General features: G+C 39.1%; 1 protein-coding gene across 32 annotated transcripts in view; it reads left to right on the plus strand.

Annotated features, from left to right (window-relative positions):
• Window positions 1–24,766, plus strand: part of TRDN (triadin) — a 259,912-nt gene that overhangs the window by 166,857 nt on the left and 68,289 nt on the right. For 13 of the 32 annotated variants that reach the window (XM_058172483.1, XM_058172492.1, XM_058172547.1 and 10 more), the window contains 35 exons: window positions 11,354–11,392; window positions 12,809–12,841; window positions 12,958–12,996; window positions 13,865–13,897; window positions 14,002–14,040; window positions 15,485–15,517; window positions 15,630–15,668; window positions 17,671–17,703; window positions 17,858–17,896; window positions 18,019–18,051; window positions 18,147–18,185; window positions 19,162–19,194; window positions 19,314–19,352; window positions 19,475–19,507; window positions 20,400–20,438; window positions 20,742–20,774; window positions 20,893–20,931; window positions 21,054–21,086; window positions 21,192–21,230; window positions 21,533–21,565; window positions 21,686–21,724; window positions 21,847–21,879; window positions 21,985–22,023; window positions 22,326–22,358; window positions 22,477–22,515; window positions 22,638–22,670; window positions 22,754–22,792; window positions 22,915–22,947; window positions 23,053–23,091; window positions 23,394–23,426; window positions 23,545–23,583; window positions 23,706–23,738; window positions 23,822–23,860; window positions 24,246–24,278; window positions 24,383–24,421. In XM_058172483.1, coding sequence (XP_058028466.1) covers window positions 11,354–11,392; window positions 12,809–12,841; window positions 12,958–12,996; window positions 13,865–13,897; window positions 14,002–14,040; window positions 15,485–15,517; window positions 15,630–15,668; window positions 17,671–17,703; window positions 17,858–17,896; window positions 18,019–18,051; window positions 18,147–18,185; window positions 19,162–19,194; window positions 19,314–19,352; window positions 19,475–19,507; window positions 20,400–20,438; window positions 20,742–20,774; window positions 20,893–20,931; window positions 21,054–21,086; window positions 21,192–21,230; window positions 21,533–21,565; window positions 21,686–21,724; window positions 21,847–21,879; window positions 21,985–22,023; window positions 22,326–22,358; window positions 22,477–22,515; window positions 22,638–22,670; window positions 22,754–22,792; window positions 22,915–22,947; window positions 23,053–23,091; window positions 23,394–23,426; window positions 23,545–23,583; window positions 23,706–23,738; window positions 23,822–23,860; window positions 24,246–24,278; window positions 24,383–24,421 — 1,263 coding nt within the window. The remainder of the gene's footprint in view (window positions 1–11,353; window positions 11,393–12,808; window positions 12,842–12,957; window positions 12,997–13,864; window positions 13,898–14,001; window positions 14,041–15,484; window positions 15,518–15,629; window positions 15,669–17,670; window positions 17,704–17,857; window positions 17,897–18,018; window positions 18,052–18,146; window positions 18,186–19,161; window positions 19,195–19,313; window positions 19,353–19,474; window positions 19,508–20,399; window positions 20,439–20,741; window positions 20,775–20,892; window positions 20,932–21,053; window positions 21,087–21,191; window positions 21,231–21,532; window positions 21,566–21,685; window positions 21,725–21,846; window positions 21,880–21,984; window positions 22,024–22,325; window positions 22,359–22,476; window positions 22,516–22,637; window positions 22,671–22,753; window positions 22,793–22,914; window positions 22,948–23,052; window positions 23,092–23,393; window positions 23,427–23,544; window positions 23,584–23,705; window positions 23,739–23,821; window positions 23,861–24,245; window positions 24,279–24,382; window positions 24,422–24,766) is intronic. The other 19 variants (XM_058172520.1, XM_058172501.1, XM_058172510.1 and 16 more) reach the window with 19 other exon arrangements.

The raw sequence follows: 24,766 nt of genomic DNA on the forward strand, positions 1-24,766 counted from the left end.
AAACCTATTTTTGCTTGTTTCCCTGAAAAATAAGCTACATGCTGCCATCTGCTGAAACAAATTTGTAAATTCATCAGACAAATATTTTGATTCCCCCCCCCACACACAAATTGTTTATTTCAATATTGCAACAATTGCTGAAAATGCATATGGGGCTGAGTTATTCTAAAATTAATTTATTGCCTAAAAATATATTAATAAAGCACAGAGCTTTTGTTGAAACTATGTAGTAATATATGTGAAGGACTGAACAAGTTCAAATGTGAAAGGATTAAATGTTTAGGTGAATTCTAACATGAAGAAAGTTAGAAAAGTCAGAGTGACCATAAAAAATCTGTTAGTATAGGAGGCAACTTGGATTTAAGTTTGACTGAAATCCATGGGGAAATAAAAAATTCTGCACAATAAAATGTTTGCAGTTCAATTGCAGAAATGTTTATTCAGAAGCAATTCCTACAAAGTTACTGAGGCTGACTTTTACATATTTATATATTTTAATAATAACAACAGAGTTGGAAGGGACCTTGGAGGCCTTCTAGTCCAACCTCCTGCCCAGGCAGGAAACCCTACACAATCTCAGACAGATGGTATTTCTTAAAAATTTCCAATGCTGGAGCGTTCACAACTTTTGCAGGCAAGTGGTTCCACTTATTAATTGTTCTAACTGTCAGGAAATTTCTCCTTAGTTCTAAGTTGCTTCTTTCCTTGATCAGTTTCCACCCATTGCTTCTTGTTCTACCCACAGGTGCTTTGGAGAATAGTTTGACTCCCTCTTCTTTGTGGCAACCCCTGAGATATTGGAACACTGCTATCATGTCTCCCCTAGTCCTTCTTTTCATTAAATTAGACATACCCAGTTCCTGCAACTGTTCTTCATATGTTTTAGCCTCCAGTCCCCTAATCATCTTTGCTGCTCTTCTCTGCACTCTTTCTAGAGTCTCAACATCTTTTTTACATCACAGCGACCAAAACTAAATGCAGTATTCCAAGTGTAGCCTTACCAAGGCATTATAAGGTGGCACTAAAACTTCATGTGATCTTGATTCTATCCCTCTGTTTATGCAGCCCAGAACTGTGTTGGCTTTTTTAGCAGCTGCTGCACACTGCTGGCTCATATCTAAATGGTTGTCCACTAGGACTCCAAGATCCCTCTTACAGGTAGTACTATTGAGCAAGGTACCACATATACGGTACCTGTGCATATTTTTTTTTTGGCCTAAATGTAGAACCTTACTTTTTTCACTGTTGAATTTCATTTTGTTAGATAGTGCCCAATGTTCAAGTCTGTCAAGATCCTTCTGTAACTTGAGCCTATCTTCTGGAGTGTTGGCTATTCCTGCCAGCTTGGGGTCATCTGCAAATTTGATGAGTTCCCCATCTATCCCCTCGTCCAAGTCATTGATGAAGATGTTGAAGAGTACTGGGCCTAAAACAGAGCCTTGGGGTACTCCACTGCATACTTCCCTCATGTGGATGTAGTTCCGTTGAGGACTACACGTTGAGTGCGGTTGGTCAGCCAGTTATGAATCCATCTGGTGGTGGTGCTATCTAACCCACATTTTTCTACTTTATCTAGTAGTAGGTTATGGTCTACTTTATCAAATGTTTTACTGAAGTCCAAGTAAATTATATCGACAGCATTCCTCTGGTCTACTAATTTTGTCACTTTGTCAAAGAATGCAATAAGATTAGTCGGGCATGATCTGTTTTTGACAAACCCATGTTGGCTTTTGGTTATTACTTTGTTTGCTTCTAGGTGTTCGGTGATTCGTTGCTTGGTTATCTTTTCCAGAATCTTCCCCGGTATTGAGGTCAGGCTGATAGGTCTGTAGTTTCCTGGATCTGTTTTTTTTCTTTTTTGAAGATGGGAACTACATCAGCTCTTTTCCAGTCCTCTGGCAGCTTCCCTGAATCCAGAATCTTTGAAAGATATAGCATGCGGCCAAGAAGAGTTTCTGGGGATTTTTAAATAGGTTTTTTAAAAGGGGTCTTTTAAGGGGAGGGAGGGATACGACGGGTGGGGGGAAAAACCCGTCGGGGAGGGATTTAGCCCCTGTGCTTGTTCGCGGCATTGTACATCTGGTCCGAAGGCAGAGGGGGATGGGTTCATTCCAGGAGTGGAGAATCGTTCCATCTGTACGGTAGGTGGGAGAGGCAGATATGGCGGAAGCAGGGGGCCGTATCAAGTGTTGGGAGCACGTGCTCGCTGTCTCAAAACGATCACGTGCTCCGGCCCCCCAGTCTTCACCCGTTCCCCGGGTGGCCATGGTCCTCAGAGCCTTGGTCTCTGGTTGATGTTATGTAATGCCCGGTCCGTGGTCAATAAGGCCCCCCTGATTGGGGATCTTATTCAGGGGGAAGCCGCGGACCTTATGGGCATTACGGAGACCTGGTTGGGTCCGGAGGGGGGGTTCCCCTTGTGGAGTTATGCCCACCAGGTTTCCGAGCATTTCATCAGCCGAGAGCCCAAGGTAGGGGTGTGGGGGTAGCGGTTGTCATTAGAGAAAGTCTAGAGCTGAGGGAGGCCACTGTACCTCAGATTGCCGGCTGTGAATCCCTCTTTGTGAAGTGGGGCCACCGCGATCAGATGGGCCTGTTGATCACGTACCTGGCTCCTTGCTGCGTGACCACAGCCCTACCCGAGTTGTTGGAGGTGCTCGCCGGGGTGGCGGTGGAGACCCCCAGACTGATAGTCATGGGGGACTTTAACCTGCCATCGACGGGCCTATCATCGACAACGGCTCAGGAGTTCCAGGCTTCCATGACGGCCTTGGACCTGATTCAGGTAATTGATGGCCCCACGCACATAGGGGGTGGCACACTGGACCTGATTTATATCTCTGGTCAGTGGCGAAATGATCTGGTATTAGATAATTTAGAAACGGAGCCGGTGTCATGGTCAGATCATTTTCTCCTTCGCTTAGATTTTCGGACCGCTATCCACCACTGCAGGGAGACGGAGCCAACGCGCTGGTTCCGTCCCAGGCGCCTGATGGACCCGGAGAGGTTCCTGATGGAGCTTGGGCCGTTTCCTGAGGACCTGGCCCACGGCACGGCTGGAGAGCTAGTTGCGGCCTGGGAACGGGCCGCGGCTGGAGCTTTGGACCGTGTCGTGCCCTTGCGGCCTCTGACCTGGCGTAGGTCTCGCCCGGCCCCTTGGTTCTCCGAGGGGCTGAGGGAGATGAAACACCGGAGAAGATGCCTAGAGAGTGTCTGGAGGGCCAGCCGGTCAGAAGCTGACCGAACACTAGTTAGAGCCTATTCTAGGACCTACCTAGTGGCAATGAGGGAGGCGAGGCGTTCCTACACTTCCACCCTCATTGCGTCGGCAGATAACCGCCCGGCCGCCCTGTTTCGGGTGGCCCGCTCCCTCCTGCATCAGGAGGTGCGGGATGACCCGTTGCAGGGCCGTGCCGAGGAGTTTAGTGGTTATACGACAAAATCGTTCAGCTCCGGGACGGCTTGGACCGAAATTGGGATGATCCAGGTGGGAGGGCGGAGTCGCGTCTTGTGGAGGTTATTTGGGATGAGTTTGATCCTGTGACTCTCGAGGACGTGGACAGGTTGCTGGGGAGGCTGCATACTACGACATGTTTACTGGACCCGTGCCCTTCCTGGTTGGTACTGGCCTCCCGGGAAGTGACACGAGGCTGGCTCCAGGGGATTACTAACGCTTCTTTGTTGGAGGGAGTTTTCCCTGCTGCCTTGAAGGAGGTAGTGGTGAGACCCCTCCTCAAGAAGCCTTCCCTGGACCCAGCTATTTTAGGTAACTACCGTCCGGTCTCCAACCTTCGCTTCACTGCGAAGGTTGTAGAGAGTGCTGTGGCACGCCAGCTACCCCAGTACCTGGATGAAGCCGTCTATCTAGACCCGTGCCAGTCCGGTTTCCGACCCGGATACAGCACGGAGACAGCTTTGGTCGCGTTGGTGGATGATCTCTGGAGGGCCAGAGACAGGGGTTATTCCTCTGCCCTGGTCCTATTAGACCTCTCAGCGGCTTTCGATACCATCGACCATGGTATCCTGCTGCGCCGGTTGGAGGGGTTGGGAGTGGGAGGCACCGTTTATCGGTGGTTCTCCTCCTATCTCTCCGACCGGTCGCAGACGGTGTTGACAGGGGGGCAGAGGTCGACCGCGAGACACCTCACTTGTGGGGTGCCGCAGGGGTCGATTCTCTCGCCCCTCCTGTTCAACATCTATATGAAGCCGTTGGGTGAGATCATCAGTGGCTTTGGGGTGAGATATCAACTGTACGCTGATGATACTCAGCTGTACTTTTCCACCCCGGGCCACCCCAACGAAGCTGTCGAAGTGTTGTCCCGGTGTTTGGAAGCCGTACGGGTCTGGATGGGGAGGAACAGGCTCAAGCTCAATCCCTCCAAGACGGAGTGGCTGTGGATGCCGGCACCCCGATACAGTCAGCTGCAGCCACAGCTGACTTTTGGGGGCGAGTTATTGGCCCCAAAGGAGGGAGTGCGCAACTTGGGTGTTCTCCTGGATGCACGGCTGTCGTTTGAAGATCATTTGGCGGCCGTCTCCAGGAGAGCCTTTCACCAGGTTCGCCTGGTTCGCCAGTTGCGCCCCTTCCTTGATCGGGATGCCCTATGCACAGTAACTCACGCTCTTGTCACCTCCCGCCTGGATTATTGCAATGCTCTCTACATGGGGCTCCCCTTGAGATGCACTCAGAGGCTTCAGTTGGTCCAGAATGCAGCTGCGCGGGTGATAGAGGGAGTCACACGTAGCTCCCATGTGACACCTCTCCTGCGCAGACTGCACTGGCTTCCTGTTGCCTTTCAAGTGCATTTCAAGGTTCTGGTAACCACCTTTAAAGCGCTCCATGGCTTGGGACCTGGGTACTTACGGGACCGCCTTCTGTTACCTCATGCCTCCCACCGACCCGTACGCTCGCACAGAGAGGGCCTTCTCAGGGTGCCGTCCGCCAGACAATGTCGGCTGGCGGCCCCCAGAGGAAGATCCTTCTCAGTGGGGGCCCCCACTCTTTGGAATGAACTCCCCCCTGGTTTACGCCAAATACCTGACCTTCGGACTTTTCGCCGCGGACTGGAAACATATCTGTTTGTTCGTATGGGCTTTCTTAAATTGTTTAGTTTTAAATTCTAAATTTCTCTCTGGTTTTAATTGGGGTTTTTTAGATTCTTAATTATTTTAATTTCGGCCACACTGTATAATAAGCTTTTTAATTGTATTTTAACTGTATATTGTTTCTTTTTACTTTGGCTGTACACCGCCCTGAGTCCTTCGGGAGAAGGGCGGTTTATAAATCTAATAAAATAAATAAATAAAATAAATAGTTCAGTGGTTCTGAGATCTCGTCAGCCAGTTCCTTCAGAACCTTGGGGTGTAATCCATTCCGGTTCTGGTGATTTGAACTCGTCTAGGGTAGACAGGTGTTCACTTACCATTTTTTTTCCTATTTTAACTTGTGTTCCTAATCTGTTTTTTGTGGTGCTGTTTTTGATAGGTTGGATTGTTTTTTCCTTTTGTGTAAAGACAGATGCAAAATATGAGTTAAGTAGAGCTGCTTTCTCCCTGTTGCTTGTCATCTTCTTGTTACTTTCTCCCAGCAATGGGTCAATTGTTTCCTTGACTTTTTTCTTGTTTTTAAAATGTTGGAAGAAGCTTTTTTTGGTTATTTTTTACTTTTGTTGCTAGCCTTTGTTCATTGTGAGCCTTAGCTTTCCTCACTTCATCTTTACAGGCTCGGGCTATTTGCTGATATTCTGCCTTAGTTATTTGCCCCTCTTTCCACTTTTTATACTTGTCCTTTTTGTCTTTCAATTTGTCAGATAGTTCTTTATGCATCCATGCTGGTTTCTTTTGAGATCTATTATTTTTCTTCTTCATTGGAATTGTGCTAGACTAGGCTTTTATAATCTAACTTTTCAAAATTTCCCAAGCTTCTTGAGTTGTTTTCCCCTTGAGGATTCTCATCCATTGAATCCTTCTAAAGCTGTCTCTAAGTTTATTGAAATTAGCTCTCTTAAAGTCCAAGACTCTAGTTTGATTTTGTTCTACTACTTGTATTTGCTTAATGTCGAATTCCAATATTGCATGATCACTTGTCCCCAAGGTTCCTGTAGCTTCAATACCTTCTATCATTTCATCTCTGTTAGTGAGAATTAAGTCCAATATGGCTGATCCCCTTGTTGCCTTCTCTATTTTTTGGGAAACAAAGTTGTCTGCTAGGTTTGTTAGGAACCTGTTGGATCTTCCACTTGGTGCAGAGTTTGTCTCCCAGTTGATGTCAGGGAAGTTTTATCTTTCACATTTTTGTATTTTTTATCATTAAAATCCCATTTATTTATTTTCTTTAAAATTGGATAAACCTACCCCCTTCAAATTGGGACATGGTGGCTCAGTGGCTAAGACTCTGAGCTTGTTGATTAAAAGGCCGGCAGTTCAGCAGTTCGAATCCTAGTGCTGCATAATGGAGTGAGCTCCTGTTATTTGTCCCAGCTTCTGCCAACCTAGCAGTTCAAAAGCACGTAAAGAAGGCAAGTAGAAAAATAGGGACCACTTTGGCGGGAAGGTAACAGCGTTCCATGCACCTTTGGCATTTAGTCATGCCAGCCACATGACCACAGGCTCTTCAGCTTTGGAACGGAGATGAGCACAGCCCCCTAGAGTCAGGAACGAATAGCACATATGTGCAAGGGGAACCTTTCCCTTTACCCCCTTCAAAATTGAGTTTCTCAAGATGACTTACAAAATATTAAAATCATAGTGTATATTTAAACTAAAATAATTAAAATTCACTATATAAACAATACAAGTCTAGCTGCACATTGATTAAAATGCTTCTGTATAGTGTATTACCTGTGTATTTGCTGTATTAACAGGGGAAAAAGATATGGGGAAAATATATGTAGTATACTTTTGTAGTATAGTATATACCCGTGATGGTGAACCAATGGCACGTGTGCCACAGGTGGCATGCGGAGCCATATTGGTGGGCACGTGAGTTCAGCTCTGGCGCACTGGCCAGCTGATTTCCGAGCCTTCTGGGCCCACCGGAAGTCGGGAAACAGGCTGTTTCCAGCCTCCAGAGGGTCTCCGGGGAGATGAGGAAGGCTGTTTTTGCCCTCCCCAGGTTCCTAGAAAGGCTCTGGAGCCTGGGAAGGGCAAAAAAAGGACCTACCAGGCCCACTGTGCCATTGCATGGCAAAAGGGGGTGAGCACAGGGGCATCGCACGCGCATGCACTGGGGGCAGGGTGCATAGAATTATGGATGTTGGCACACACACGTGCGACCCCTTCATGTGCTACCCCTGCTTTTGGCACATGATGGCAAAAAGGTTAGCCATCACTGGTATATACTATAATTTTTATTGAAGAAATGCTTAGCAAAGTAAAAACCAGAAAAGAAAATAAAGATGATAAATAAAAAAATACTGGAAAAAATAGAAAAGGAAGAAAAGGAAAAGAGATTATAGAGAAGCAGCTTCCGATCTTCTTGACAGTAGCTATAAATAGATTTTAATTCTATTCTACTCTCTAGATTCCACAGGAATGCATCAGAGGCAATTTTCAGAATGTGTTGACACTATAAATGGTCTGGATGATCCTGGAGCCCCTGGACATTACTATTTATATGACAATAACTAAAGTCCATTAAATGTTTTTTTATAGCACTTCTAATATAGTTGTTTCTAAAAAAGCAAAATGCAAGAGGAAAAGATTATGCTGGCGCATCAATTCTTGTTTGGATCACTAACATTCTTGAAAATTTGGGTGTAATTCAGTGGTGGATTTCAATTTTTTTTACTACCGGTTCTATGAGTGTGGCTTGGTGGGCGTGGCATGGCTTGGTGGCTGTGGCTTGGTGGGAGTGGCAGGAGAAGGATACTGTAAAATCTCCATTCCCATCTCACTCCAGAGGAAGGATATGCAAAATCCCAATTTCGTCCTGATCAGCTGGGACTTGGGAGGCAGAGAACAGATGGGGGTGGGGCCAATCACAACTTTTACTACCGGTTCTCCGAACTACTCAAAATTTCCGCTACCAGTTCTCCAGAACTGGTCAGAACCTGCTGAAACCCACCTCTGGTGTAATTGCTCAGATATATAGTAATCTCAAACTTGGTTTCTCAATTCTCAATTCTTACCTCAAAGTACTCTCTTTCTGCTATAGTTCTACTTTTTAGAAGTAGTCATTTGCATAAACAAATCAATTGAAACAATCATCTATTGTGATTAGAAGTTTCAAACTTTACAACTGCAATACTGAGTATAGTAAAATTGATTCACGGCTATTGCGACTTCTGCATGAATCAGGCAGGGGGAGCAAGCTAGCTACAGGAAGAAATCTGAAGGCTGATGAGAAAACTTCTTAATATAGAAGTAACACTGATGAGATGTTGACTTTATGTGTGATTTCATAGCCTTGAAAACAAATTTTCTTTAAAGGAAACATAAAACATGTTTATTCTGTCAGCTTCTAGCAAAGCTACTCTAGAGACAATGCTGTACTTTAGAATTTTTTTCACATCTTGCCAGTAGTGGATTCCACTTACCTTTGCTACCGGTTCGGAATTGGGAGAGCGTGCGCCACTTCTGCACATGCGCAGAGCATCCGTGATGATGTCCAGGCGGGTGGATGGAGCCTTCCACCGTCGTCACTACCGGTTCACCCGAACTGGTAGAAATCCACCACTGCATCTTGTCTTGCTGTTAATTGATAGCAAACCTAGGTCTTCTACAAGGAAGGCTTGATACCTTCCTGATTATCTAACCACCTGTTTGAGATTTGGGGAGTTGATCTTCTAAATATTCCCCCAGTAGCAGATGGGCTTGTCCCACCCTCTTCTGCGAGCTTCCTTTTCCTTCCTGAGCCATCACCAATATGGGTGGTCTCTATTCTTCTGTTATGACACATCACTGCCTTTTCAAGTAGCTTCAGAGGATGTTGGATACTCAATTTGTGATTTGGGAATTATATAGATTCCATGCCCCATGCTTCTGTGTCAGGCAATGAGGCAAAACATATCCTATTTAGTCACAAGAAATTTGTTAAAAGAGAGATGTAGGGTTGTTCAAAACCATTCGCCTCATTTCCCCCTTAGTTCTACTGGAAAAAAATGGGAACTCCCCCCCCCCAAATAATAGAGTGAAGAGAATGTAGTAGAAGGAAGGAAGTAATGTTATATAACCTCCATTATATCCAATTATGCTTAGATCACGGATGTCAAACTCGCTCTGTCACGTTGCAATTACGTGACATTTCATGACATTCTCCCCATTCGCGGAGCTGGGGTGGGTGTGGCCTGTGCATGACACATCCAGCCTGCAGGTCACCAGTTTGACACCCTTAGCTTAGATAATCATTGCTGAGTATCTCATGAAGAAAATATTAATATAGCAACAATTAAATATAATAAAATGCCTAGTGCATTCTATCACATGCAGCATTCTATCACATGCAGCCACATAATAATATTAATATATTATTTATAATGTTAATCCAAACAATTAATCATATGATTACTAATGTAATATTGAATTGAATTCTGACCTGTGTTGCAATAGTAGCAAGGCTTCAGTGTGCATTAAGACATTATTTATATGGGAAAATAATATTTTTCTGTCTGTAATTTGATAGAATAAAATTAAGAATTTCATAGCCTAATGCCATTTCTTGACAGGGCAGATGCAATGCAAATTGGACTCAGCAACCCACTGATGACATTGCTAGGGGCTTAATGCCAGGATCCAGATTCCCTAACTACTTACCAAACACTGTTTCTGATCCCATTTCGAACACCAAGTTGTTATGAATAATTCTGTGCCTAATGAATAAAGGAAACCAATAGGTAATAGGAAAGTTTATCCAGCAATGATTAGTGGATCTATATCAGATATCAATATTGGGATAGTTACAGTACTTAGAAACATTCATAGCTCCATGTGTCCATGTCTCATTGATTCAGTGAATGGTTTTGCCAAATATGGTTAAACTATAATGGTATAGTACTATAATGGTACTTTGCTCCCCACATGATCTTTTGAAATGCCTATTAGTCATTTCTCTCATTTTAGGATATGTTGACATGCATATGGACTAGTTTTTTAAATTTTTAAATTTTATAGGGGTTTTAATTGGTCTTAATATTTATACTATTTTAATAATCTGGCTTTTTGAATAAGTTTCTTAATGGTTTTTTAATCTGTATATATATGTTTTTTATCTGCCTGTGAACCGCCCTGAGTCCTTCGGGAGATAGGGCGGTATATAAATTCGAATAAATAAATAATAAATAAATAAATATTAATTTAATATTAATTGGCTGTTGTGAGCTACCCAGAGTTGCATAAAATGGGTGACTATATACATCTTTTAAAGGAGATGTGGTGGCTCAGTGACTAAGACACTGAGCTTGTCGATCGGAAAGGTCAGCATCAAATCCCTAGCGCCGCGTAATGAAATGAGCTCCCGTTACTTGCCCCAGCTTCTGCCAACCTAGCAGTTCAAAAGGATGTAAAAATGCAAGTAGAAAAATAGGGACCACCGTGGTGGGAAGGTAACAGCGTTCCATGCACCTTCAGCGTTTAGTCATGCTGGCCACATGACCACAGAATTGTCATCAGACAGCCCTGGCTCTTCAGCTTAGAAATGGAGATGAGCACTGCCCCCTAGAGTCAGGAATGACTAGCACGTATTTGCAAAGGGAATTTTACCTTTACGTTTACCTTTACCTTATACATCTTTTAAATAAGCAAATAAACACTAATTTATTAGCTTGGTTTTCTTGCACATGACTTGTCTGTTTAGATCTAATGGAGAAGGACCTTTGTATCTCTCTATAGATGATTTGCTTCTATGGCAATAGGTTTTTAGTTTATTTTTATTTTTTCCTGGGGGGGAAGGAAGAGGTTCTTGTAAGAAAGTGAGTGGGTTGGACAAGACATTTCTTGTTTGCTGGCAGATAAACAATAGTTAGCTGTCGTTGCTGCAAAGCTGATTCATCCTTGGTTCTCTATGAGCACTGTAAACTTACAAAAAAGCAAAACATGTCCTTACTTCTCTCTTGGAATAAAACAAACTAACTGTCCTTTCAAAGTTTTAATTGGGAATGAATAAGCTCTCTGTCTACAACCTTAAAGTCTATCATTTGATTTTCTACTCAGTGTAGAAATACACTGCTTACTAAAAAGTCTCAAGGGCAGGGACAATGTCCTTGTTTTCCTCTTACTTTCCAGAACTATACGGGAAAGAAAAGCTGATAGAAGTAGGAAACTACACCCCATTTTCTCACCTCTGCCTTCCCAAAAACATATTGATAATAGAATACTATTGAAAATTTATCATAATTCTTTTATCCTTTCATTTTAGCAGACAAGCCAAAGAAGGCTGCGCATGTGAAAGAATCTGGTAAGACCTGGGTATTTCTCCCCCTCCCCCCAAATTACACTTTCTATTTTGAATACTTTGTATTAATTCATGCAAGATTATTGATGTGAGGATGCCGTAGAAGAAGACATTGAGTAATAAAATAAAATGACATGAAAAATAGACTACATCTTGTTCCTATGAGTTACTTAGGACTAATCCCTACAGCTCCCCTATCTGCTGCCTCGAAATAATCCATATTCTGGTCTTCACTTTCTATCTCTTCAATCCATTCACTGAGAGTGGATGAACCATGCCTGCATATGTAATTACATTTTCTTATTGTAATTATCTCCAGTATGAAAGGCATTTATTTTATTTTATTTTATTTTGTCACAACAGTATATAGAATCATCAACATAAACAATAATTCATCATGAGAGAAAAAGTATATATAAGTAAAAGTATAAGTAAAAGTATGCATATAATACTATAATGAAGAGAACAATAGGACAGGAACGGTAGGCACTTTTGTGCTCTTATGCACGCCCCTTATAGTCCTCTTAGGAATGGGGTGAGGTCAATAGTAGACAGTTTTTGTTTGAAGATTTTGGGGTTTTAAGGAGAGACTATAGAGTCAGGTAGTGAGTTCCAAGCGTTAACAACTCTGTTACAAAAGTCATGTTTTTAAAGGACATTTAAAATTAAAGTTTTAAATTAAATTAAATTAAATTAAATTAAATTTAACATTAAAAATACATTTAAAGGACACACTAACAAGTCTATCTAATGGGCTTATTATTTTCCTTATAGAATTCCATGCTTCTAACAAAGTTTTTTCGATAATATGTCCCTTCAAATGTTTATCCTCCTCTGTGTCTCATAAATAACTGTGAAGTCTATTAGTAGTATTAACTGGCAGTTAATACTGCCAGCTTTCTGAGCTTTCCGTTTCGGCTTTTCCCAGCTGTGCCAACATGACATCTCTAATAAATTGGAACTTTGAGGAACCTCAAGAGCTTTATTTTCATTGGGGCTGTTCCCTGGAACCCTGACATTAACATTCTACTGATCAAGAATTTTATTCATTCTGTTACCCATGACAAGCAATTTGCTTTCTCATTTAATATAAATTTTGAAGAATTTACTTAGAAACATACTCATGGCAATGAGAATAAATTTTCTACAGAATTGGAAGAAATAAACAATTCTGTTGATATCTGATTGGCTACTTAAATTTGGAGAATATGCAGCAATAACAAAAATAAACAGCATATATACAACAGGAAGAAAATAAGAGCCACTTAATTCCTGCTTTGTTTTCATTATGAAATCACAAGACTAATTAACTGTGATCATGGTTTCTCATTTCACTAATGATATGGAATATATGGAATAAGCACACCCTTATAGACTCTAATGGAGCAATCATGTCCTGTTCTTTTCCTTACATCCTAGAAACACATAAAAAAGAAAAGCCAATAGAAATAGGTTAGTATGTTAATATTTTTTCTTTTACAACCACAAAACATGATATTGGACATGGATATGGATTATACATGTTCAAATTGTAGAATAACTGAAATCCTTATATCTTCTTCTTTTAGCCAAAGTGCCAAAGAAACATGTGCATGTAAAGAAATCTGGTAAGACTGGGGTAAAAAAACATATCTCAGAAATGATACTGTTCCCTTTGAAAACTTAATGTAAATTAACAGAAGATTATGGAAATGGATGTTCCACATTCTAAGTGATTACTTACCCTGTTTTCCCCAAAATAATACATCCCCTGATAATAAGCCCAATCAGACTTTTGAGCGCATGGCAATAAGGCCAAGCACTTATTTCAGGGTTCAAGAAATATAAGACAGGGTCTTATTTTCAGGGAAACACGGTAGTGAAATAAAGTCCAAAATTTGCATAATAAATTACTAGGCCTCATCCACACAGCCCTATAGCTTTGGCTTCGACATGGTTTGCTTGCCTTTTCTTGAGGAGATGTTCTCACGTTGGATCTTGGTATTGAAGCCAGAATACTGGAAGAAGGGGTAGTAACTACACAGGCTTATTCTCAAGTCAAAAGACCTATAAGCCTTAAGAAGAAAACCATAGAAACAAAAAAAAAAAAAAAAGAATAGATAATATGCCAACTGAATCCAGAATCTATTCAATCCCATATTACTTTTGTTTCTGGAATTAAAGTGCCCTCAGTCTGTCATTTGCTTCTTTGTTAAGTATTAAATTATATACTGTTTATTTTGAACATTTAAATTCAAAAATCATTTTCTGGTCATATAAACCTTGTTATTTTTTTTTAAAAATCAACAAAAATGAATATTTGAGTTATCTAGTCAGAGGAGTCTCCTGAATTCTACCTTAATTTTAATTGAGGAATTAAAACATTCTGTCTCTAAGTGCCCTCAATTTATTACTTCCTTCTTTGTTAAGTATGGAATCATTCACTGTTTATTTTGAATACCCAAATCAAGTTCAAACCTTCTTCTTATTTTCTAGAACCAGACAAGAAAGAAAAATCAATAGAAATAGGTAAGCATGCTCTTATTTCCCTACATTTACTTACCTAAAATTTGTGTTAAGCCTAAATATTCAACATGTGTGATAATCAATATATTTAAATCTTTTCATTTCAGCCAAGCTGCCAAAGAAGGCTGTGTATGCAAACAAAACTGGTAAGGCTAAGGGTAAAAAATTCTGGGACATTCAACTTTCTACTTTGAAAATTAATCAAAGACTACAGAAATGAGTGTTCTATAAGAGAACTATTGAACTAAAAAAAATCAAACATTGATAGGAGATGAGTCAATATTTTGTCAACCATGCTAAATTGACAATGGGGAAATCCAATATTGAAAATCTGGGGGGAAATGTCGATATGGAAAAATTGGATGAAAGTGGGAATATTGACTTTGGATCAATTGGTAGATGACGACAACAAATGTTTAACATATGATATGCTAAGAGACAAATATTTATTAGATGTAACTCCGTGGCAATACTTATAGCTACAATAATTGTTAACAGCATTGTTTGAACCAGCAGCGTTTTCACTTTCTGAGACACCTGAGATATGAGAACTTTTAAAACAAAAAAACCAACTATTCATTTCAACAGATATTATCAATAAATCAATTCAATATGCAAAAGGTAAACAATTAGTGGAATAAAGATTTAGAGGTTCCTATATTGCCTAGACAATGAGACTGTGTCTTAACATCTATACCAAGAATATCAATAGATCTCAATTTACGACTTATAAAACCAATAATAATATTTAGAATTTATTGGGCTCCATTATGTCTGTATAAAAAAGAATTGTGTAGGAAAGCATTTTGTTGGGATGCAGTAATGGCAATGCTTCTTTAAAGGCAAAAGCATTAAATTTTGAGACAAAATAATGGACTACATAAATGTTGACTGTACAACAGAAGCCGAGATTTTCTGAGAATAATGTCTTAAATTACATACCTAGTACATGGAATTTGACAACTGAACGACATGGATTCTCCGTGCCTTTATTGTAGCTAAAAGACTGATAATGCAACATTGAAAAGATAAATGTGTGGCTTTACTGGATTGAAGGTCTGATCACAGTTGCTACCTATGAGTGAATTGCCTATAGAATGTATACTTTGTGTGGATAAATATAAGAAAATATGACACTCATTTATACAAAGTACTCTAGGTTAAAAAAAGAATGAAAGTTATATAAAATGTATTAGAAAAATATATATACCTGAATAATGTTTGTATTAGATTATATATAGAGCTGTATCTGTTTATTGTTCTAACAACATATTATACTCTGTATCCTATTTTTTCTGTTGTATTTTTTCACTTATTTTTAAGCACTTCTTATGCATTGTTTTGATTATGTATGTATTGTTTTGTTCCTTTTGCTTTTTTCTGTTATTGTTTTAAAAGCAATAAAGTTATTTTAAAAATATTGATAGGAGACTGCATTCTGTCCAATATGATTAATTGGGGAATTTTAAAAAATCTATATTAAAGTGTCCTCACTCTTATCACTTTTTCTGTTAAGCATGGAGTCATCCATTGTTTATTTTGAACACCTAAATGCAGAAATCATGTTCAAATCTTCCTCTTATTTTCTAGAAGCAGACAAGAAAGAAAAGCCAATAGATATAGGTAGGTATGGTCTCATTTCCCCACTTTTGCTATTTGAAAGATATGATATGTATATTAATTATTCATGTTCAATATTTATAATAACCAATATTCTTAAATCTTTTCCTTTTAGCCAAGCTGCTAAAGAAAGCTCTGCGTGCAAACAAAACTGGTAAGATCTAAGTAAAAACAATTCTAGAAAATTCCATTTTCCACTTTGAAAATTAATAAAAGACTACAGACCGGTTTAGCTCACGCTGGTAAAAGCCTGTTATTAAGAACACAGTAGCCTGCAATTACTGCAGGTTCGAGCCCGGCCCAAGGTTGACTCAGCCTTCCACCCTTTATAAGGTAGGTAAAATGAGGACCCAGATTGTTGGGGGGGCAATAAGTTGACTTTGTAAAAATATACAAATAGAATGAGACTATTGCCTTATACACTGTAAGCCGCCCTGAGTCTTCGGAGAAGGGTGGGGTATAAATGTAAACAAAAAAAAAAGAAATGAGAGTTCCAAGAGAAGCGACTAATTGCTAAAAAATAAAACACCAAATGTTTTGATTCCCTTCATTTCCTCCACCCCGCTCCTTGGGAAAAGATGGCCTATTCTATTGGCCCTGCCCAGATGATTGATGAACTGTATGGAGTTTTTTATTTTATTTTATTTATTTATTTATTTATTTTTCAAGCATGTATAAGGTAACAGATATAAGTATAAACATGATTATGAATACAAGAAATGGCTATGAATAAATGGGGGGACAGTAGGACGGATGGTAGGCCCCTTAAGCTCCCTAGTTCTGGTGGAGTTTATGATTTACTCTGTGGATCTGGTGGATGGTCTAGGTGAGGTCTCAGCTGTTGACAGGCATGGGTTTTTGACCACAACACCCGTAGGTGACCTGTTTCTGTGCATCAATACCAGGCACATTTTAGATTATTAAGAAACCCCAGGAGATGGTGCACCAAAGAAATGCAAGTCTGATTGAATATGGGGAATTGCTGGTATTGCCTTGTGGTGATAAAGCCAACAAAATGTAAGTTTTATGAATGTTGATAGCTGTCCAGTGGCCCTATTTATGGTGACCCAGCCTCTCCTCGATTCTCTCAAGGATGGCCACAGGATCATCTGAACTGCTGTGATAGAGAATATTCTAGAGAGCTGACAGATAATATTGCTCAGATTGACATTGAGTTGGATTCTGTTTGGGTGGGTCTGGTCTGATATGGGTGCCTAGTGCCCAGTCTTGTAGTATGAGCTGGGTGAGTCCTGAGGGATAGACAGAGTTCTTTGTGCTGTTGCTTTGGCTATTTGTTTGTTGGGCCCAGGTCTTTGCCACTGTAATGAACTCTCTCAGGAAAGGGTAGTGCCTAGAGCCCAAAAGAAGGTGGTGGTATTCCCTCTCTTTAAGATCCAACAATTTTATTTAACTACTGACCTGTCTCTAATCTTCCCCTTTCGGAGAAGGTTGCTGAGAAGGTGATCAGACTGCAATTAACGGAATAACAGAGTTGAAGGGACCTTGTAGGTCATCTAGTCCAATGCCCTGCCCAAACAGGAGACCCTACGCCATTTCTGACAGATGGCAGTCCAGTCTCTTCTGAGAACCCTCTAGGAACTGGATTGCCTAGGCCTATTTCAGCTGGGTTTCATGTAAGGATTCAATACAGAGACAGTCTCAGTAATCTGACTTGTAAGTGATATAAAATTGCCAAGAAAAAACCCACAGTACATAAATCATAAAGTGCATTCTGGCAAGTATGACTTATCTAGTAAGAACAGTCCCTTCAATCCTAATTTAGTTTTATTAGTTAAATTAAAAGACTGGCTTAAAATGACTTCATTCTACCATTTAATTCTGTAAGAGAGGACCAGGCTGAGCATGAGAGAGGGTCAAATGTGTCATGAGTCACAAGTCCCTTCATACCCACAAGAGATCTAAATCCAGCCCACCTTGAATTCTGTCGACTCTTATCTACTGCCAATTTGCTTTGACCATTAGTAGTTCAGATTTTTGTAGAGAGTGTTAGCATGCAATAAACCTGTAGTCATTTCAACCACCGTGCTTCCTGATTTCTTGCACCTGACAATTCTGTGTAAAGTAGGGAATCACCCACTGTCTTTAGAAGTAGCCAAATACAGAAATAATGTTCTGGTCTTTTTCTTATTGCCTAGAATCCCACAAGAAAGAAAAGCCATTAAAAACAGGTAAGCATGAATTACTGCCCCATCTTTGTTTATGTGAAACATATTAATATAGTACAGCTGTGCAACATTTATTAAAACTCAGTACTTATAACTTTAATTGATCATTTGTGTTCAATCTATGTCATAGTCAAAATGTTTGAATTTTTTCGTTTAGTCAAAGTGCCAAAGAAAGATGCGCATGTAAACAAAACTGGTAAGTGCCATGTAAAAATAAATCGAGAAAATTGCACCTTTCTGTTTAAAGAATTAGTATAAATTAACACAACCCTATGAAGATGAGAGAAATAATGTTTTGATCTTTTTCTTATTGCCTAGAATCCCACAAGAAAGAAAAGCCATTAAAAACAGGTAAGCATGAATTACTGCCCCATCTTTGCTTATGTGAAATATTAATATAGTACAACTGTGCAACATTTATTAAAATATATTAATTTTCATTTTAGCCAAGCTACCAATGAAGGATATCCATGTAAAAGAATCTGGTAAGATCTGGATCAAAACAAATCTAGCAATTTACACTTCAGCTAACGTAAAATTATTATGATTATGATTGCCTTGAAAAAGAGACCAGGCAGAAAAAAATCAAATGATGAATAATAGAGTGCCTTCTGCCCAATCTTGGTCTCCTAGGGCTCATCTCTTGCCCTGCCTCCTAGATCATTTGCTTACTGCTTGTTGAAGATATACCTTGTATGAGATCCTCTTTCTCAGGGTTGGCTTGCGGGAGAGGCCGGTTAAAGCTACTCCAGCTTATCTAACTAGAAAATGTTATTTTCTATGAAAGAACAGAGACAGACTTCCTCCATGTCTATTTTTTGTTGGCTGGAAAAGGAATCTTTAGTGTTGCCAGCATTCTGGGCTCTAAACATATAGAAGGACCATCTCAATTGGTTAGAAATGCCCTCCATAGTGAATTTAATGTTTACAATCAGAGATATTGGAACTTTTACACTTAAAGTTCATCCTTTTTTTTAGGGAAAGTTAGTCTACCCAAAACCTAAAACCAAAACCAAGTGTTAGAATAGAAGAATAGAATAGAGCTGGAAGGGAATGTGGAGGTCTTCTAGTCCAGTCCTCTGGTCAAACAGGAGACCCTATAACTGTAATGAAGAACCTATGGCACGCGTGGTGGAAGTGGCACACAGAGCCATCTCTCTGGGCACTCCAGCCATTGCCTGTTGCTCTTCTGGGTTCTGGCACACACATGTGCACCAGCAAGCTGGTCTTCACGCACACGGGAATGCTGGAAACTGAAAGAGCAGGTCCCTGGCGTGCATGCCAACACTGCCCTATAACGTTCTTTAAGTACAGTACTCCCATCAGTAATCACTAGCCCTTAAATAGTATCTTGTGAGACTGAAAATATTTCTCCCCTCCTCTTTCTAGTCTTTTAGAGGGAGGGTCTCTTTAGTACATCAAATGTTGACATCATGTTCTGGTTTTCCTCTTACTTTCTAGAACCCCACAAGAAAGAAAAACCAAGAGAAACGGGTAAGAGCTCTCTTATTTTGTCTTCTATTCTACTCTGGAACATATGGGCATTAAAGGGATGTTGATCATTTGTGTTCAAGCTATGCCATATTCAAAATGTTTGAATATTTTTCTTTTAGTCAAAGTGCCAAAGAAGGATGTGCATGTAAACAAAACTGGTAAGTGCCATGTAAAAACAAAGCTAAAAAATTGCACCTTTCCATTTGAAAAATTGTTATAAGTTAACACAACTTTATGAAGATGAGAGAAATAATGTTCTGGTCTTTCTCTTATTGTCTAGAATCCCACAAGAAAGAAAAACCACTAGAAACAGGTAAACACGAATTACTGCCCCATCTTTGTTTATGCAAAACATATATATTATGGTACAACTGTGCAACATTTATTAAAACTCAGTATTTTCAACCTTTCATTTTAGCCAGGCTACTGATGAAGGATATCCATATAAAAGAATCTGGTAAGATCTGAATCAAAATAGATCCAACAATTTACATTTCCCATCAGTTAACACAAAATTATGATGATTAGTTGCCTTGAAAAAGAGACTGACAAAAAAAAATCAAATAATGATGAATAATAGAGTGCCTTCTGCCACTCTTGGTTTCCTAGGGCTCTTCTCTTGCCTGGCCCCTTAGATCATTGGTTTATCACTTGTATGAGAGCCTCTTTCTCACGGCTGGCTTGCCGCCAGAGGGAAGGGCCCTTTAGTATGAAGGCCCAAATCTTGACATCATGTTCTGGTTTTCCTCTTACTTTCTAGAACCCCACAGGAAAGAAAACCAAGAGAAACGGGTATGAGCTCTTACTTTGTCTTCTGTGGTTCTCTGGAACATATGAGCATAAAAGTGATATTGATCATTTGGATTCAATCTATGTCATAATGAAAATCTTTGAATTTTTTTTTTAGTCAAAGTGCCAAAGAAAGATGTGAAGGCAAACAAAATTGGTAAGTGCTATGTAAAAATAAATCTAGAAAATTGAATCTTTCTGTTGAAAAATTGTTATAAGTTAACACAACTCTATGAAGACAAGAGCAATAATATTCTGGTCTTTCCCTTATTCTGTAGAATCCCTCAGGAAAGAAAAACCATTAGAAACAGGTAAACACGAATTACTGCCCCATCTTTGTTTATGCAAAACATATATATTATGGTACAACTGTGCAACATTTATTAAAACTCAGTATTTTCAACCTTTCATTTTAGCCAGGCTACTGATGAAGGATATCCATATAAAAGAATCTGGTAAGATCTGAATCAAAATAGATCCAACAATTTACATTTCCCATCAGTTAACACAAAATTATGATGATTAGTTGCCTTGAAAAAGAGACTGACAAAAAAAAATCAAATAATGATGAATAATAGAGTGCCTTCTGCCACTCTTGGTTTCCTAGGGCTCTTCTCTTGCCTGGCCCCTTAGATCATTGGTTTATCACTTGTATGAGAGCCTCTTTCTCACGGCTGGCTTGCCGCCAGAGGGAAGGGCCCTTTAGTATGAAGGCCCAAATCTTGACATCATGTTCTGGTTTTCCTCTTACTTTCTAGAACCCCACAGGAAAGAAAAACCAAGAGAAACGGGTATGAGCTCTTATTTTGTCTTCTGTGGTTCTCTGGAACATATTGGCATTAAAGAGATATTGATCATTTGGATTCAATCTATGTCATAGTTCAAATGTTTTAATTCTTTTTCTTTTAGTCAAAATGCCAAAGAAAGATATGCATGTAAACAAAACTGGTAAGTGCCATGTAAAAACAAATCTAGAAAATTACATCTTTCTGTTTGAAAAATTGTTATAAGTTAACACAATTTTATGAAGATGAGAGAAATAATGTTCTGGTCTTTCTCTTATTGTCTAGAACCCTACAAGAAAGAAAAACCACTAGAAACAGGTAAACACGAATTACTGCCCCATCTTTGTTTATGCAAAACATATATATTATAGTACAACTGTGCAACATTTATTAAAACTCAGTATTTTCAACCTTTCATTTTAGCCAGGCTACCGATGAAGGATATCCATATAAAAGAATCTGGTAAGATCTGAATCAAAATAGATCCAACAATTTACATTTCCCATCAGTTAACACAAAATTATGATGATTAGTTGCCTTGAAAAAGAGACTGACAAAAAAAATCAAATAATGATGAATAATAGAGTGCCTTCTGCCTCTCTTGGTTTCCTAAGGCTCTTCTCTTGCCTGGCCCCTTAGATCATTGGTTTATCACTTGTATGAGAGCCTCTTTCTCAGGGCTGGCTTGCTGCCAGAGGGAAGGGCCCTTTAGTATGAAGGCCCAAATCTTGACATCATGTTTTGGTTTTCCTCTTACTTTCTAGAACCCTACAAAAAAGAAAAGCTGAGAGAAATGGGTAAGAGCTCTCTTATTTTGTCTTCTGTGGTTCTCTGGAACATATTGGCATTAAAGAGATATTGATCATTTGGATTCAATCTATGTCATAGTTCAAATGTTTTAATTCTTTTTCTTTTAGTCAAAATGCCAAAGAAGGATGTGCATATAAACAAAACTGGTAAGTGCCACGTAAAAACCAATCTAGAAAATTACATCTTTCTGTTTGAAGAATTGTTATAAGTTAACACAATTTTATGAAGATGAGAGAAATAATGTTCTGGTCTTTCTCTTATTGTCTAGAATCCCACAAGAAAGAAAAACCACTAGAAACAGGTAAACACGAATTACTGCCCCATCTTTGTTTATGCAAAACATATATATTATGGTACAACTGTGCAACATTTATTAAAACTCAGTATTTTCAACCTTTCATTTTAGCCAGGCTACCGATGAAGGATATCCATATAAAAGAATCTGGTAAGATCTGAATCAAAATAGATCCAACAATTTACATTTCCCATCAGTTAACACAAAATTATGATGATTAGTTGCCTTGAAAAAGAGACTGACAAAAAAAATTAAATAATGATGAATAATAGAGTGCCTTCTGCCACTCTTGGTTTCCTAGGGCTCTTCTCTTGCCTGGCCTCTTAGATCATTGGTTTATCACTTGTATGAGAGCCTCTTTCTCACGGCTGGCTTGCTGCCAGAGGGAAGGGCCCTTTAGTATGAAGGCCCAAATCTTGACATCATGTTCTGGTTTTCCTCTTACTTTCTAGAACCCCACAGGAAAGAAAAACCAAGAGAAACGGGTAAGAGTTCTTATTTTGTCTTCTGTGGTTCTCTGGAACATATTGGCATTAAAGAGATATTGATCATTTGGATTCAATCTATGTCATAGTTCAAATGTTTTAATTCTTTTTCTTTTAGTCAAAATGCCAAAGAAAGATATGCATGTAAACAAAACTGGTAAGTGCCATGTAAAAACAAATCTAGAAAATTACATCTTTCTGTTTGAAAAATTGTTATAAGTTAACACAACTTTATGAAGATGAGAGAAATAATGTTCTGGTCTTTCTCTTATTGTCTAGAACCCCACAAAAAAGAAAAGCTGAGAGAAATGGGTAAGAGCTATTCTACTCTGGGATGTTGATCATTTGTGTTCAATCTATGCCATATTCAAAATGTTTGAATATTTTTCTTTTAGTCAAAGTGCCAAAAAAGGATGTGCATATAAACAAAACTGGTAAGTGCCACGTAAAAACCAATCTAGAAAATTACATCTTTCTGTTTGAAGAATTGTTATAAGTTAACACAATTTTATGAAGATGAGAGAAATAATGTTCTGGTCTTTCTCTTATTGTCTAGAATCCCACAAGAAAGAAAAACCACTAGAAACAGGTAAACACGAATTACTGCCCCATCTTTGTTTATGCAAAACATATATATTATGGTACAACTGTGCAACATTTATTAAAACTCAGTATTTTCAACCTTTCATTTTAGCCAGGCTACCGATGAAGGATATCCATATAAAAGAATCTGGTAAGATCTGAATCAAAATAGATCCAACAATTTACATTTCCCATCAGTTAACACAAAATTATGATGATTAGTTGCCTTGAAAAAGAGACTGACAAAAAAAATTAAATAATGATGAATAATAGAGTGCCTTCTGCCACTCTTGGTTTCCTAGGGCTCTTCTCTTGCCTGGCCTCTTAGATCATTGGTTTATCACTTGTATGAGAGCCTCTTTCTCACGGCTGGCTTGCTGCCAGAGGGAAGGGCCCTTTAGTATGAAGGCCCAAATCTTGACATCATGTTCTGGTTTTCCTCTTACTTTCTAGAACCCCACAGGAAAGAAAAACCAAGAGAAACGGGTAAGAGTTCTTATTTTGTCTTCTGTGGTTCTCTGGAACATATTGGCATTAAAGAGATATTGATCATTTGGATTCAATCTATGTCATAGTTCAAATGTTTTAATTCTTTTTCTTTTAGTCAAAATGCCAAAGAAAGATATGCATGTAAACAAAACTGGTAAGTGCCATGTAAAAACAAATCTAGAAAATTACATCTTTCTGTTTGAAAAATTGTTATAAGTTAACACAACTTTATGAAGATGAGAGAAATAATGTTCTGGTCTTTCTCTTATTGTCTAGAACCCCACAAAAAAGAAAAGCTGAGAGAAATGGGTAAGAGCTATTCTACTCTGGGATGTTGATCATTTGTGTTCAATCTATGCCATATTCAAAATGTTTGAATATTTTTCTTTTAGTCAAAGTGCCAAAAAAGGATGTGCATATAAACAAAACTGGTAAGTGCCGTGTAAAAACAAATCTAGAAAATTGCTTCTTTCTGTTTGAAGAATTGTTATAATGGCAGTAGCACTTAGACTTATATATGGGGTCACAGTGCTTTACAGCCTTCTCTAAGAGGTTTACAGAGTCAGCATATTGCCCTCAACAATCTTGCTCCTCAATTTACCAACCTTGGAATGATGGAAGCCTGAGTCAACCTTGACCTGGTGAGAATCAAACTGCCAAACTTCTGGAAGCCGGCAGTCAGCTGCCAGCAGCCAGCAGAATTAGCCTGCAGTACTGCATTGTAAACACTGCGCCATCACGGCTCCAATATAATAAATTATCACAACTCTATGAAGATGAGAGAAATAATATTCTGCCCTTTCTTTTATTGTCTAGAGTCCCACAAGAAAGAAAAGCCATTAGAAACAGGTAAACATGAATTAATGCCTCACTTTTGCTTAGTTGAAACATATTAATATATCACAGCTGTGTAACATTTATTAAAACTCTGTACTTTTAACTTTTCATTTTAGCCAAGTTACCGATGAAGGATATCCATGTAAAAAAATCTGGTAAGATCTGGATCAAAAGAGGTCTACTTCCCATCAGTTAAGACAAAATTATTATGATGAGTTGCCTTGAAAAAGAGACTGACAAAAAAAATGAAATAACGATAAATAATAGTGCCTTCTGCTCACTCTTGGTTTCCTAGGACTCATCTGTTGCCCTGCTTCCTAAATCATTTCCTTATCAGTTGTTGAAGATATATTCTCATGTAAGATCCTCTTTCTCAGAAGATCTACAGGATCTTGTTGTAGAGGCCGGTTGAAGCTACTCCAGTTTGTCCAATTTGAAAATGTATTTTCTATGAGAGAGCAGAAAAAGACCTCCTCCATGTGTATAATGTTTTGCCTTTA

This window comes from Ahaetulla prasina, chromosome 1 (assembly GCF_028640845.1).
Source record: "Ahaetulla prasina isolate Xishuangbanna chromosome 1, ASM2864084v1, whole genome shotgun sequence".
In the NCBI taxonomy this organism is placed as follows: Eukaryota; Metazoa; Chordata; class Lepidosauria; order Squamata; family Colubridae; genus Ahaetulla; species Ahaetulla prasina.